The sequence below is a fragment of the Papio anubis genome, chromosome 2 (assembly GCF_008728515.1).
Source record: "Papio anubis isolate 15944 chromosome 2, Panubis1.0, whole genome shotgun sequence".
In the NCBI taxonomy this organism is placed as follows: domain Eukaryota; kingdom Metazoa; phylum Chordata; class Mammalia; order Primates; family Cercopithecidae; genus Papio; species Papio anubis.
Window position 1 is genome coordinate 25,496,503 of NC_044977.1, and position 12,368 is coordinate 25,508,870.

At 34.9% G+C, this 12,368-nt stretch overlaps 1 protein-coding gene across 20 annotated transcripts in view; it reads right to left on the reverse strand.

Annotated features, from left to right (window-relative positions):
* The window catches only part of CBLB (Cbl proto-oncogene B), a 213,942-nt gene that overhangs the window by 79,090 nt on the left and 122,484 nt on the right, over positions 1-12,368 (reverse strand). For all 20 annotated transcript variants that reach the window (XR_002519555.2, XR_002519554.2, XR_002519553.2 and 17 more), the window contains 3 exons: positions 11,642-11,763; positions 6,279-6,416; positions 2,416-2,503 (listed from right to left, as the gene is read on the reverse strand). Coding sequence is in view for 16 of the 20 variants with exons in the window: in XM_009199471.4 (XP_009197735.1) it covers positions 2,416-2,503; positions 6,279-6,416; positions 11,642-11,763 (348 nt within the window). In the remaining 4 variants the exon portion in view is untranslated. The remainder of the gene's footprint in view (positions 1-2,415; positions 2,504-6,278; positions 6,417-11,641; positions 11,764-12,368) is intronic.

Genomic DNA, 12,368 nt, shown 5'->3' on the forward strand with positions numbered 1-12,368 from the left:
TGGGTAAATACAGCAACTTTTAGTTCGGTAAGTGACTACAATGTGCCTGGCACTGAGTAGGATAAATAAATAACAATATTTAGTCCACAGCCTACTAAAATATACTATAATCCTGGTGAGAAAAAATATATATATACACATAAACACACGTGGATACATATGCATGTACATGCAGGTACACACATATAAACTGTGTCTACTATGATGCGTGAATATACAAAAATTTTATGGGGAACTTAAGGAAAGAGACAAGAGAGAATGCATAAAAATGGAAAAGAAATAAAACTAAAGTAATTCAAAGTAAGTTATAAATTGCTGATGTCCCTGAAATAATAGGTAAGTATTGATACTGGTTATGACTGTCTAAAGGACAAATACGCAATTATAAAAAAAATTACATTAGGCTAAAATCACAGATACAGACCTCAGTGCAACCTAAACAATAAGAATATGTATGAGTAATTTAAGGGAATGTTATTACTTCCAAAGGTTTATTTTTTTTTAATGGCTTTATAAAGAGGAACTGTCTTTCCTACGTATCCTTTCACACATATTTGAAAATACGGGATCACTACATAACTTGTAAAACGGCAATCACATATTAAATTTAAAATGGCAATCATAACCGGGCACGGTGGCTCATGCCTGTAATCCCAGCACTTTGGGAGAGTGAGGCAGGTGGATCACCTGAGGTCAGGGGTTCGAGACCAGCCTGACCGACATGGAGAAACCCCGTCTCTACTAAAAATTCAAAAATTAGCCGATGTGGTGGCGGGTGCCTGTAATGCCAGCTACTTGGGAGGCTGAGGCAAGAGAACTGCTTGAACCCAGAGGGCGGAGGTTGTGGTGAGCCGAGATTGCGCCACTGCACTCCAGCCTGGGCAACAAAAGCAAAACTCTGTCTCAGAAAAAAAAAATGAAAGAAAATGGCTCACGCCTGTAATCCCAGCACTTTGGGAGGCTGAGGCAGGAGGATCACGAGGTTGGGAGATCAAGGCCATCCTGGCAAACACGGTAAAACTCCGTCTCTACTAAAAAATACAAAAAATTAGCCGGGCATGGTGGCGGGCGCCTGTAGTCCCAGCTACTCAGGCTGAGTCAGGAGAACGGTGCAAACCCAGGAGGCAGAGCTTTCAGTGAGGCGAGATGGCACCACTGCACTCCAGCCTGGGCGACAGAGCAAGACTCCATCTCAAAAAAAGAAAAGAAAAAGGCAATCGCTTATTAAATGTACATGTACAATATGTACATATAAATGGAACGTGTATGTCTCACATAATAATGTAAAGACCACACGAACTGAAACTTGGATAATTATAAGGTAAATCATTATCTACTATCTTTTAAAAAGCTGTAATTCTCTTGTTTTTTTCCTTCAGATTTTTATTATTTATTAGACAAGGCGTGAACATGTCTCAAATATAAAATATTTTAAAACCAGAGTGAATGTAAAATTAAAAAATACTCAAATTCTCCCTTCATCCCCTCCCTGATTGCTCAATCCCTGTTACCTCCTCAGTTAAATCCTTTTACCAGTTTGGTGGTTTTTTTTGATCTTTTAAAAAGTATACTCACATGTCCACATACAGCAATTAATTATGTATTTCCTTACAGAAGTTGAACATACATAATGTAACTTTACCAAATGAAATGTTACCTACTTGTACTTTACATAAATGGAATTATTTTATAGTACAAGATGCAGAAGTTCCCATGTGAGTATGTAGAGCTACCTCCCTCCTGTTGATGACTTCACACAATACAGTATGAGAATAGTAACCTATTTAATCTATTACTAAACTTCTTAGTATTTTGTAACTTTTTACTTTTAGAAAAAAAATTACAGTAAATATCTGTTGTACAGGTTTTTGTGTGTGTGTGTAAGTGATATATATGGGATCTATTACATATATAGATTCTAAAGTGAAAAGATATTTTCACTTAGATTTTTATAATTACTTAATATCACTCTCAAGAAAGGTTTTACCAACTTACATTCCCATTCAAAATCTATGAGGTTGCTAGCAATGGATTTAGAAAAACATAACTGTTATCTTCAACAGGCTTCAATTATCTATTTGACTCTAAAATCTAAGGCATATGATTATTCTAATCTTTTTTGGGGAGCTTTCTAAACTATGGCTCTCTCCTTACATCCACCTACCTGCTCATGGATTTATTTATTTCCCCCATATAAATGCCAATACTATATGGAAAGCAAGAATTCTAACAGCATAAATTTGTATCAAAAAATCTAAGAAAGTAATATAATTTCTCTTTAAACACTCTTATAATTCCTTAAGTATATTTTGTATTAAATACTTGTGCATGATTTTAACTACTGTATGAGAGTTATTTATTTAGAAGGCATTATGGATACTTATTTAATTATACTTTTCTAGAAATTATCCTTACCTGTGTAACTTTTATATGGTCATGAGGTGTAGGTTCACATAATCCAGTTAAATCAGGATTATAACTCCTCCCGTCAGGATAAAGATAACTGAATTTAAACAGAAACTTTATTATCTTAAATATACAAGTTTTAATTGCATTTAAGGATATTTAATCAACTTTTTCTATATTCAAACATACATTTGGATGTTTCCTTTTTATGTAACATATCGATAACATATTACTTCATTATTTCCAAAATATTATGTTGTTTTTAGGACACTTAGAATGTAGAAATTATTTTCATGTAAGAAATACATAATGAATATAGCCCAACCCACTAAGCAACCATTTTCAATGAAATACCTTTAATATATGTCTCTTATATAAGCTAAGAATATTTCACTGATCAATCATGTTCTATTCCAAAACACTTTGAGGATATACCTATTTGCAACTGTTACATCTTTCATCTGAGGCACAGGTAATGTTAATCACATCATTTTCCACCATGCCTAATACCACGTGGAAAGAAAATATAATTAAAGGCCACAGTTCTCTTGTAAGTTATTCAAACGCTTCTGTGGTGTTCCTGTTTCTACAGTTTCCATATCTCTTCTCTCATCTTCCCCTCACCCTAACACAAACACATATGCACAAATGCAAATACACATACACATGCACATACACATTTAAAAAAATTAGAAAATGCTACATTTCCATGTTTCATTGACTTAACACTACAAACACAAAATGGTCTATAGATAGAAACAAGGTTCTATTATCAGGAAAAACTGAAATCTGAACTAAAAGTTGTAGTAATAATGCATTCTTGCTGTGTTAAATCAGAAGTTGTACTTGTTATTAAAAAATTCATCAAAAAATAAAATTTACTGTGTTGGTAAACACTTATTTTTAATTTTAAAAAGTGGTAATGTCACTGCTGTGTTTCATCAGTTTATTAAATTATGGTTAATTCTGTTTAACATCTTTCTATACTAAATTTCTTAAATAAAATAGTAAGAATATAGTACTATAGTATGTATATTTAAAAGGGTAAAACTATAACAAATCTATTCTTTAAAGTAATAAACAATATTTATCCTCGAATGAGGTGTCTACAAACACGTTAAGTGTTAGAATTTACCCAGGAAAACCAGAAAAATGAACTTAAAGGACAGATAATTCTGACATAGTAAGGGACAAATCAGTGAGATGATTTTTTTATGATTTAGCAAAAGGAATTTACTACATCTGAGTATGATACAAATTTAGAATGTCCTTATGGGTGTGCTACAAAATTTGACAAATATTAAATGAGGAATGATAATCCAAAGAAGATAAGCAACTTTTTAATATACTCTAAAAATTTGCCATTTAAAAAAATATTATATAAAATTTTAGGTATCACATTTCAATGATATGAAGAAATTCTAGCAAGAATTCAGAAATTAAAGTTACAAAAATGAGGATTAGGGTACCATAGGAAAGGTTAAAAGTTCTTTTTAACCTATCAGGAGGTTGTTGATAGGTTAAAAAGGTATAAAAAGGACTTTTAACCTTTCCTATGGTACGCTAATCATCATTTTTGATTATTTCTGTCCTTAGTACACCCAGGATATACTGCAGATGAGCGCTTTTCAATGGCATTGAAGGAGTAAAGAATGTTGGGTGGTTATCAAAATAAACATCTCTTTCAACTATGTCATACAATATTGGATTAACTATTAATATAAGGAAATACAGTGGACCTGGATGGTAGCTGGATGCAATGACATCCTATTCTGATCTTATGAGAAACCTCATCTAATTAATTTATAAATCCTATTTTATCCTAATACATTATTAAAGTTCAAAATCAACTAGCTAAATCCCTCTGGAGATGCGTGTGTGTGTGTGTGTGTGTGTGTGTGTGTGTGTGTGTAACTCTCAAGAGTTATTGTGCCCAGGAGTTTAAAAGCTTTGCTCCACTGATTATAATACTAAAATTTGTGACTCTTTGAATGACATTTGAAAAACAGAAGGAATAACTCAAGCAAGCTATATCAAAATTTTTCCCTCTACAGATTTGTCCATTTACCATCTACTTATAAATTCAAACTTTAAAGTATATTTTCTTAAAAAAAAACTTTGTAATCATTGTAAATCAAAATCTATACACAAATCTTTGATGCATTAGAAGAAAGGTATAAATAACCAAGACTAGCAAATTTATGAAAATCAGAAGGAAAGGGAAAGAGAAATACACATTTGGTACCATAACTTGCCATACAATTACTATGTAACTAATTTATTGAAAGGTTTCGTGTGTGTGGGTTTTTTTTTTTTTTTTTCTTTCCAGATAGGATCTCACTCTGATGCCCAGGCTGGAGTGCAGTGACACAATGTCGTCACTGTAGCCTCAACTTCCCAGGCTCAGGTGATTATCCCATCTTAGCCTCCAGAGTAGCAGGGACTAGTCACGCGCCACCATGCCCAACTAGTTTTTTTGCATTTTTTGTAGAGATAGGGTTTTGCCATGTTGCCCAGCCTGATCTCGAACTCCTGAGCTCAAGTGATCCTCCTGCCTTAGCATCCCAAAATGCTGGGATTACAGGAGTAAGCTACCAGTCCCACCCAAAAGCTCACAGGTTTTTAAAAATTCCTACTTTTTCTTTGCATAAATCTCATCACTTTTTTTCTTTTCTTTCTTTCTGTTTTGCAATTACTTTGAGAAAGGTAAAACTCAAATCATTTGCTCTTTGTTAACTCTGGTGGACTTTCTTCTGCTAGGTTTCAGAATTCATACTGCAGTGAGTTTGATCATGAGCATCTCTAAGTTACCCAGCAAGGCAGAGGGGAAGAAAAAGCAGCATGATCAAGTGCACTGAGAATACAAGGAGAGGACAAAGGGAGTGACATGTGAATAAAGCAAAGAAGAACCAGACATATTTACTATTAAGGGACCCAATAGATTGTCCATACTTTGTGTATCGAGGGAGTGGGGAGAATTCATTAATTTAAAAAACAAAGGGGAACTTATTTATTTTTAAATTTTAAAAATGAATATAGCCTGAGATAAACTAAACTTAGCTATTAACACATAGTCCTAGAATATGGAGTTATTATCAGTGTGAATGAAGGAAAGATCTACGAGAGAAAAGAAAAGGAAGGGGTGGAGGGAGAAACAGATAAGAAAGAGAAAAGAAAGTCTGGCACTAACAATCAAACTTTAAAAAGTGAAACTGGCCGGGCGCGGTGGCTCATGCCTATAATTCCAGCACTTTGGGAGGCTGAGGCGGGCGGATCATGAGGTCAGGAGATCAAGACCATCCCGGCCAACATGGTGAAACCCTGTCTCTACTAAAATACAAAAAACTAGCCAGGCGTGGTGGCACATGCCTGTAGTCCCAGCTACTTGGGAGGCTGAGGTAGGGGAATCCCTTGAACCCAGGAGGCCGAGGTTGCAGTGCCACGATTGTATCACTGCACTCCAGCCTGGCAACAGAGTGAGACTCCGTTTCAAAAAAAGAAAAAAAAAAAGTGAAACTAGTAATCTAAGGGTTATATGAGGAAAAAGAAGTCAATTATTCTAAATAATTTAAAATATAAACAGTTTTACATCCATTTTAAAACTACCTTTAAGTCTCAACTTTTTATCATATGAAAGATAAAAATTCATGTAATTTGAAGTTGAAATGTATTTGTTGTAACATAGTTTCAAATAATTAGGTTACCTTAAAATGACTATATAAAGAGATGAACAACAAACTAAGGAACATCCATTATTTCTCAGTCTTAAGATTAAAAAGCAGCCTCGCTATCCATTTTCTCCATCACAAAGCAATCTTTATTTTTCAAATTCATGAATCATAAGCACTCCAACTCCCATTTCTCATACTTACAATCCTTCCCTGCTGCCATCGATCAGGGCTTGAAATAAGGGCTTGTTATGAGGTATGGTCTGTAAGATATTCCCATCCCCAGTCACATAGCCAATGGCCCACTGTCCCAAACGAGTGCAACTTAACCGGAAAATATAGCTGCAAAACATAAGAAAATTATGTTTAATTTAATTCAGAATGTAAATCAATACTAAACAATTTGTTAGGGTTCCTTCAAGCAAAACAATAAACAGAATCATTTAGAATTCCTGAATACTCCTCATATTCTAACTTCTAACTTATTTTTAACAACATTGTACTTTTCCATTTATCAATTTAGAGGAGAAACACTGATCATTACTTTTTATTTAAATACTTCCAGATACATATATAAGAAAATAAACAAGATTGTAAACTATCTAGGGATTTTTTTTTTTTTACCATCATCAGGGTGCTGTGTATGGAAGCGTTGATGGCATGGAATAGCTACAAAAATCACTCTTGGAATGTAAAAACAAAATAAGTGAAAATTTAAATTCAATTTGCTTACCTCAGAAAAAAACTGAGCCAGTTTCTACTGTAGAACTCGATATATTCCTTTGTAATTTAGACATTAAAATTAGTTTTGTTTGTTTGTTTTTTGAGACAGTGTCTCTGTCGCCCAGGCTGGAGTGCCATGGCGCGATCTCGGCTCACTGCAACCTCCGCCTCCCAGGTTCAAGCGATTATCCTGCCTTAGCCTCCCAAGTAGCTGGGACTACAGGCGCGTGCTATGATGCCCAGCTAATTTTTTGTATTTTTGTTGTTGTTGTTTTTTAGTTTTTCAGACAGAGTCTTGCTCTGCCGCCCAGGCTGGAGTGCAGTGGCGCGATCTCGGCTCACTGCAAGCTCCGCCTCCAGGGTTCACGCCATTCTCCTGCCTCAGCCTCCCAAAAAGCTGGGACTACAGGTGCCCGCCACCACGCCCTGCTAATTTTTTTGTAGTTTTAGTAGAGACGGGGTTTTACCGTGTTAGCTAGGATGGTCTCGATCTCCTGACCTCGTGATCCGCCTGCCTCGGCCTCCCAAAGTGCTGGGATTACAGGCGTGAGCCACCACAACCGGCCAATTTTTTGTATTTTTAATACAGACAGGGTTTCACCTGTTAGGATGGCCTCGATCTCCTGACCTAGTGACCCACCCGCCTCAGCATCTCAAAGTGTTGGCATTACAGGCGTCAGCCACCGCGCCCGGCCAGCTTTTTAAAAAATAGTAACTTTTCTTTCAGGTATTCCAGCCATTCATCCCTAAGGTTCAAAAGTGCAAACTAGGTAATTTCATGGCTGCCATCTAACCATAACAAATTCAGTATCTTACAATGGGAAGTTAAGATAGTTCAAAAAGATAAATCAAATCAAATCCCTTAAAACTAATATCCAACAAAAGGAGACAGCAACTTGGCTTTAAATCCATCATTATCATTTATGTATCAATCTAGCTATCTATATACTTATTTCATTTTAGATCATTTCTCTTTATTTGAGTGTACTGCATTTAATCTTTCTATCAGGATATCCTTCTGGATTTTATTACCCCATTAAGCAGATCAAAAACAAGCCAATTTAAATCTGTTGGCTGTATTTTAATACTCTAGCTGCTGTATGTATGTGGCAGACACAAGTATCTCAAAATATACTTTAGTTATTGATAGACCAAGTACTATAAATGTAACTTTAAAGATATACTTTAACATACATAATGGCTGTAGTCACTGGATTTAATTAACTTGCATATTTAGTAGTAGAGTGTAATTTCATCTTTCGACAAACTAGAATTTTAAAAAAAGAAGTGATTTTTAAATATTAAAAAAAATTATATTGGTGATAGAATCTTTGGAAAGAACTTTTCAAAAAAGTCTAAAAACATATATCCCTAGACAAACTGAAAATAGGATATCAATCTGTCGATTATTGGCATTCTTAATCAAAATCAGATAAAATAATGCCACTGAGACTTACGGCTATGATATTATGAGAAGTGCCAAAAATAATAGAAAGTCACTATAAATTATAATTCAGAAGGACATTATTAAACTGTTACATAAAAAATTAATATAAAATTCCTTCAAATTAAATCAAAAGTTAGAATCTTAAAAATCTGTGTACTATGAATCTCAGCAAAATTTATAGAGTATATTAACATGAAGAAAATAATTACAAATCTGCATTGCTAGTAATTTTAAATGTAATTCCAAATTTATTCGTATACTAAGAATCTAGTAGATACTGAAATACATACTTGTGAAATTGCTCAGATTTTTAATTCATGTCCTTTTCTATTGCTCTAAACATTGTTTTGGGATGGTGTTTCTAAAACTCATTACTACACAGAAGGTTCAAGCAATTCATGTATATAAGAGATAGTAATACCAGCAATCTGGTAAGAGCCAAGGGCATTTTAGAACAATTTCTTCCTCTCATGCACCTTTTTCCTATCCCATTTAATTTGCTGCTGACCCTTTGGCTTGTGGCTACCCCTTCCCAACCTCAAGTGAATTTTTGGCTTATTTTTAGCACCCTGCTCTCTTAAACAGCATGCTTAATTTAATCAAATTAGGGGTAGGTGTGGTGGCTCACATCTGTAACCCCAGCACGTTGGGAGGCTGAGCCAGGTGGATTATTTGACACCAAGAGTTCGAGACCAGCGTGGCCAACATGGCAAAACCCCGTCTCCACTAAAAATACAAAAAAAAAAAAAATTGGCAAGACATGATGGTACATGCCTGTAGTCCCAGCTACTCAGGAGGCTGAGGCATGAGAATCATTTGAACCCAGGAGGTGGAGCTTACAGTGAGCCAAGATGGTACCACTGCACTCCTGCCTGGGGTGAACACAGTGAGACTGTTTCAAAAAAAAAAAAAAATACACACACACACACACACACACACACACACAGACACACACACAACTGAGGTATCTTTCATGTTGACGAGGTGGTTTAGGGTTCAATGCCACTCTTATCACCTAAAAAGCCACTTAATGAATATTTCACTTAGATTCCCAAATGTTACTACCTTCACCCCGTAATTCATATTTTGTCAGATGGATCCCTAATAATAAAGCACAACCTAAGGAGTCAAAATGTCCCTGAAGTAAATCCAATTGTTTTCTATACTATGAAGTCAAAGACACGAAATACTTTCCAAGATTAAAAAAAAAAAAAAAAAAAAAACAGAAGTTAAACGCAGATATTCTCCAAAGCAAATATTTGTTACAATTTTTTTTTATTCATTAAGGGTGTTTTCCTAAACACATCTTTAGTACCCACATCATACTTTACACATTATAATTAATTATATATTATTTATTTCATCATTAGCTACCTAAAATTTAATAGAAAAAATTATTACATGGCAAGTTAGGAAGGAAACAAAGATTTTTTTTTCAGAGGACACTATTCTAGTTTTTTAATGTATGATTGATACACAAAAAAGCTGTATAAAAGGTATATACTGTACGCATTTGAAGATAAGTTTACTGGTGGGTCTTATGACAAATATTCTTAGCAGAGGGCAGTAGTTTTTTATTAAGAGAACTTTTCCAAATAGTAATGAGATCTGGCTGTTTTTCTCAACATTGTAATTCATGTTCTCCATGATATTGAACAAGTAAACAAAACCAAAAATAAAGGCCTCAGTTTCCTCATTATTTCTATGATTGGACAAGATAATTTATCAAATAACTCACATGTTAAGTTTCTATGATTGCACAATTCCAACCACCACACATTTTTCAAATCATACTCCAAGCGCAAGAAAGATACTTCATATGACGTCATTCAAGAGAGTAAAAATTATGGAAAAATCTGGTCATAAGAGATTGTTGAATGAAACAAAATCATTCATCTAAAACATTGTCAACATGCAAAATAACTGATCTGCTCTCATGGTCACAATGAGAACTAACTCTCCTTAGTCTAAATGGAAGATTTCAGTGGAAGCCAAACTGTTTTTGTACTCACTAGTTTCTTTTTCAAATATACTATATAAATTCTTAAAAAGACAAAAACATGGAAAGTTTCATTATGACAGAGAACAAAAAATCAGCACTATTGGCTTGTACTAAAAAAAAAAAAGTTTTGGCCGGGCGTGGTGGCTCACACCTGTAATCCCAGCACTTCGGGAAACTAAGGCGGGCAGATCACGAGGTCAGGAGATGAAGGCCATCCTGGACAACACGGTGAAACCCCGTCTCTACTAAAAATACGAAAATTAGCTAGGCATGGTGGCACATGCCTGTAATCCCAGCTACTTGGGAGGCTGAGGCAGAAGAATCGCTCGAACCAGGGAGTCGAAGGTTGCAGTGAACGGAGATCGCGCCATTGCACTCCAGCCTGGCGACAGAGCAAGACTCCATCTCAAAAACAAAGCAAAACAAAACAAAACAAAAATGTTTTAAAGTACAAACATTATATACAGCACAAATCAAATAAAAATGATACTAGAAAAAAAAAGGTACACTTAAAAACCACCACCAAATTCATCCCTAAAATGAAATGTTCTCTATATGAAAATCAGTGCACTAATGAATACTGGAATAGCATCTGAAATGTGAGGATTCTGACAAGCACGTCTCTAATATCCCTATTGCTGTACTCAGCATACTGCCTGCCATAGCACAAATGCCTACTATGTGCCTAATGAATTTTTAGATGAAATACATGGGAAAATGCACTGAATCATGGAAGAGAGAGATTTTCTGGACCCCGATTTGCCATTAATAAGGTGTAATTTCTTGGCCAAAGCCACAGGGGCTGACCGACCTCTCCAAGGTTCATTTAGTTTCATCATTTGGAAAATAAAATATAAATTCTGAGGCTACAATAAAACATAAGGCATTATGAAAAAAGTTTTCAAGGACACGAAATTGGTTTTGATTATAACAATAGGTCTATATATGCTATGTACATACATTTATTTGTTCATAAATTTACATTTATATTTATGTGTTCAGGTGCATGTATATGTACTTGTATTTATCAGAGAACTTAAATGAATGTCTTTAAAATACCCCAAAGTAACGAACATAAGACTGTTCCATTTATTTGTTCTTTAGCACAGTATTCAAGTATTCAAATATATACATACAATTTTGCACATAAACACAGATATCATGAAAACAGAAAGGAGACCACATCCCCTTTCACTTTATGAATACCAAGTTTCAGAGTAAGCACAATGTATCAATTTAAAGGATTAGATTAAGAAGCACCATTTTGGTCTTTTAGCTTTTCTAGCCCCCTCCCAAGCATGCCATCAGTGGGTGTTGCTGACTAACTTAGGAACAAACCATGGAGAATTTTCATCTTTGGATATATCACATAATATTACTGCTAAAAAGTCTTACCTTCCGGGTTTGGTGCTGTATTTCTGTAGTCGTGCTTTAACTTCATCATACGTGAGAAATGCCATGTAACCTGGATGTGTCACAGCTAAGAAATTCCAATTCCGCAAAATAGAGCCCCAAGGCTAAAAAATAAATAAATTAAAAGAGATTATCTAGAGAATATCAAATATTGATTACATACTGAACCATCATTTAATACATTTAACATTATCTTGGATATGTTAAGTTAATCTGACCTTATGTGGTTTAGGTCAACTTTTGTTACCTACCAGCAGACATTCAAGTCTATTGTTCTTTAGAGAAATATGATTAGGCAGAAAACAGATTTTTCAGGAAGAGAATACGGAGAAGAAAAAAGAAAACCACAAAATCTCTTCTCTACACAGTCTATTCTCACTACAGCACTTGTGACCATTTTAAAACATAAATGAAATAATTCTTCTGTTCAAAGCCTTCTAACTTTGAATAAAAGCCAAAGTCCTCATATATTGCTTAGAAGGACTTTACAGGGTTTGATCCCCAGCAGTTCCCCTTTTTGTCTCCATCTGCTATAACTCTCCCACTTTCTGCATCTTCTCCAGCCTGCTATTGTCTTGAACACAAATGCCCTCTTTCCTCTTAGAGTCTTTGTATTTGCCGATGCCTTTACTTGAATTTTCTTCCCCCAAATATCCATCTCATTCCTGTCTCCAAATGTCACTTCCTCAATGAAGCCTTCTCTGACCAG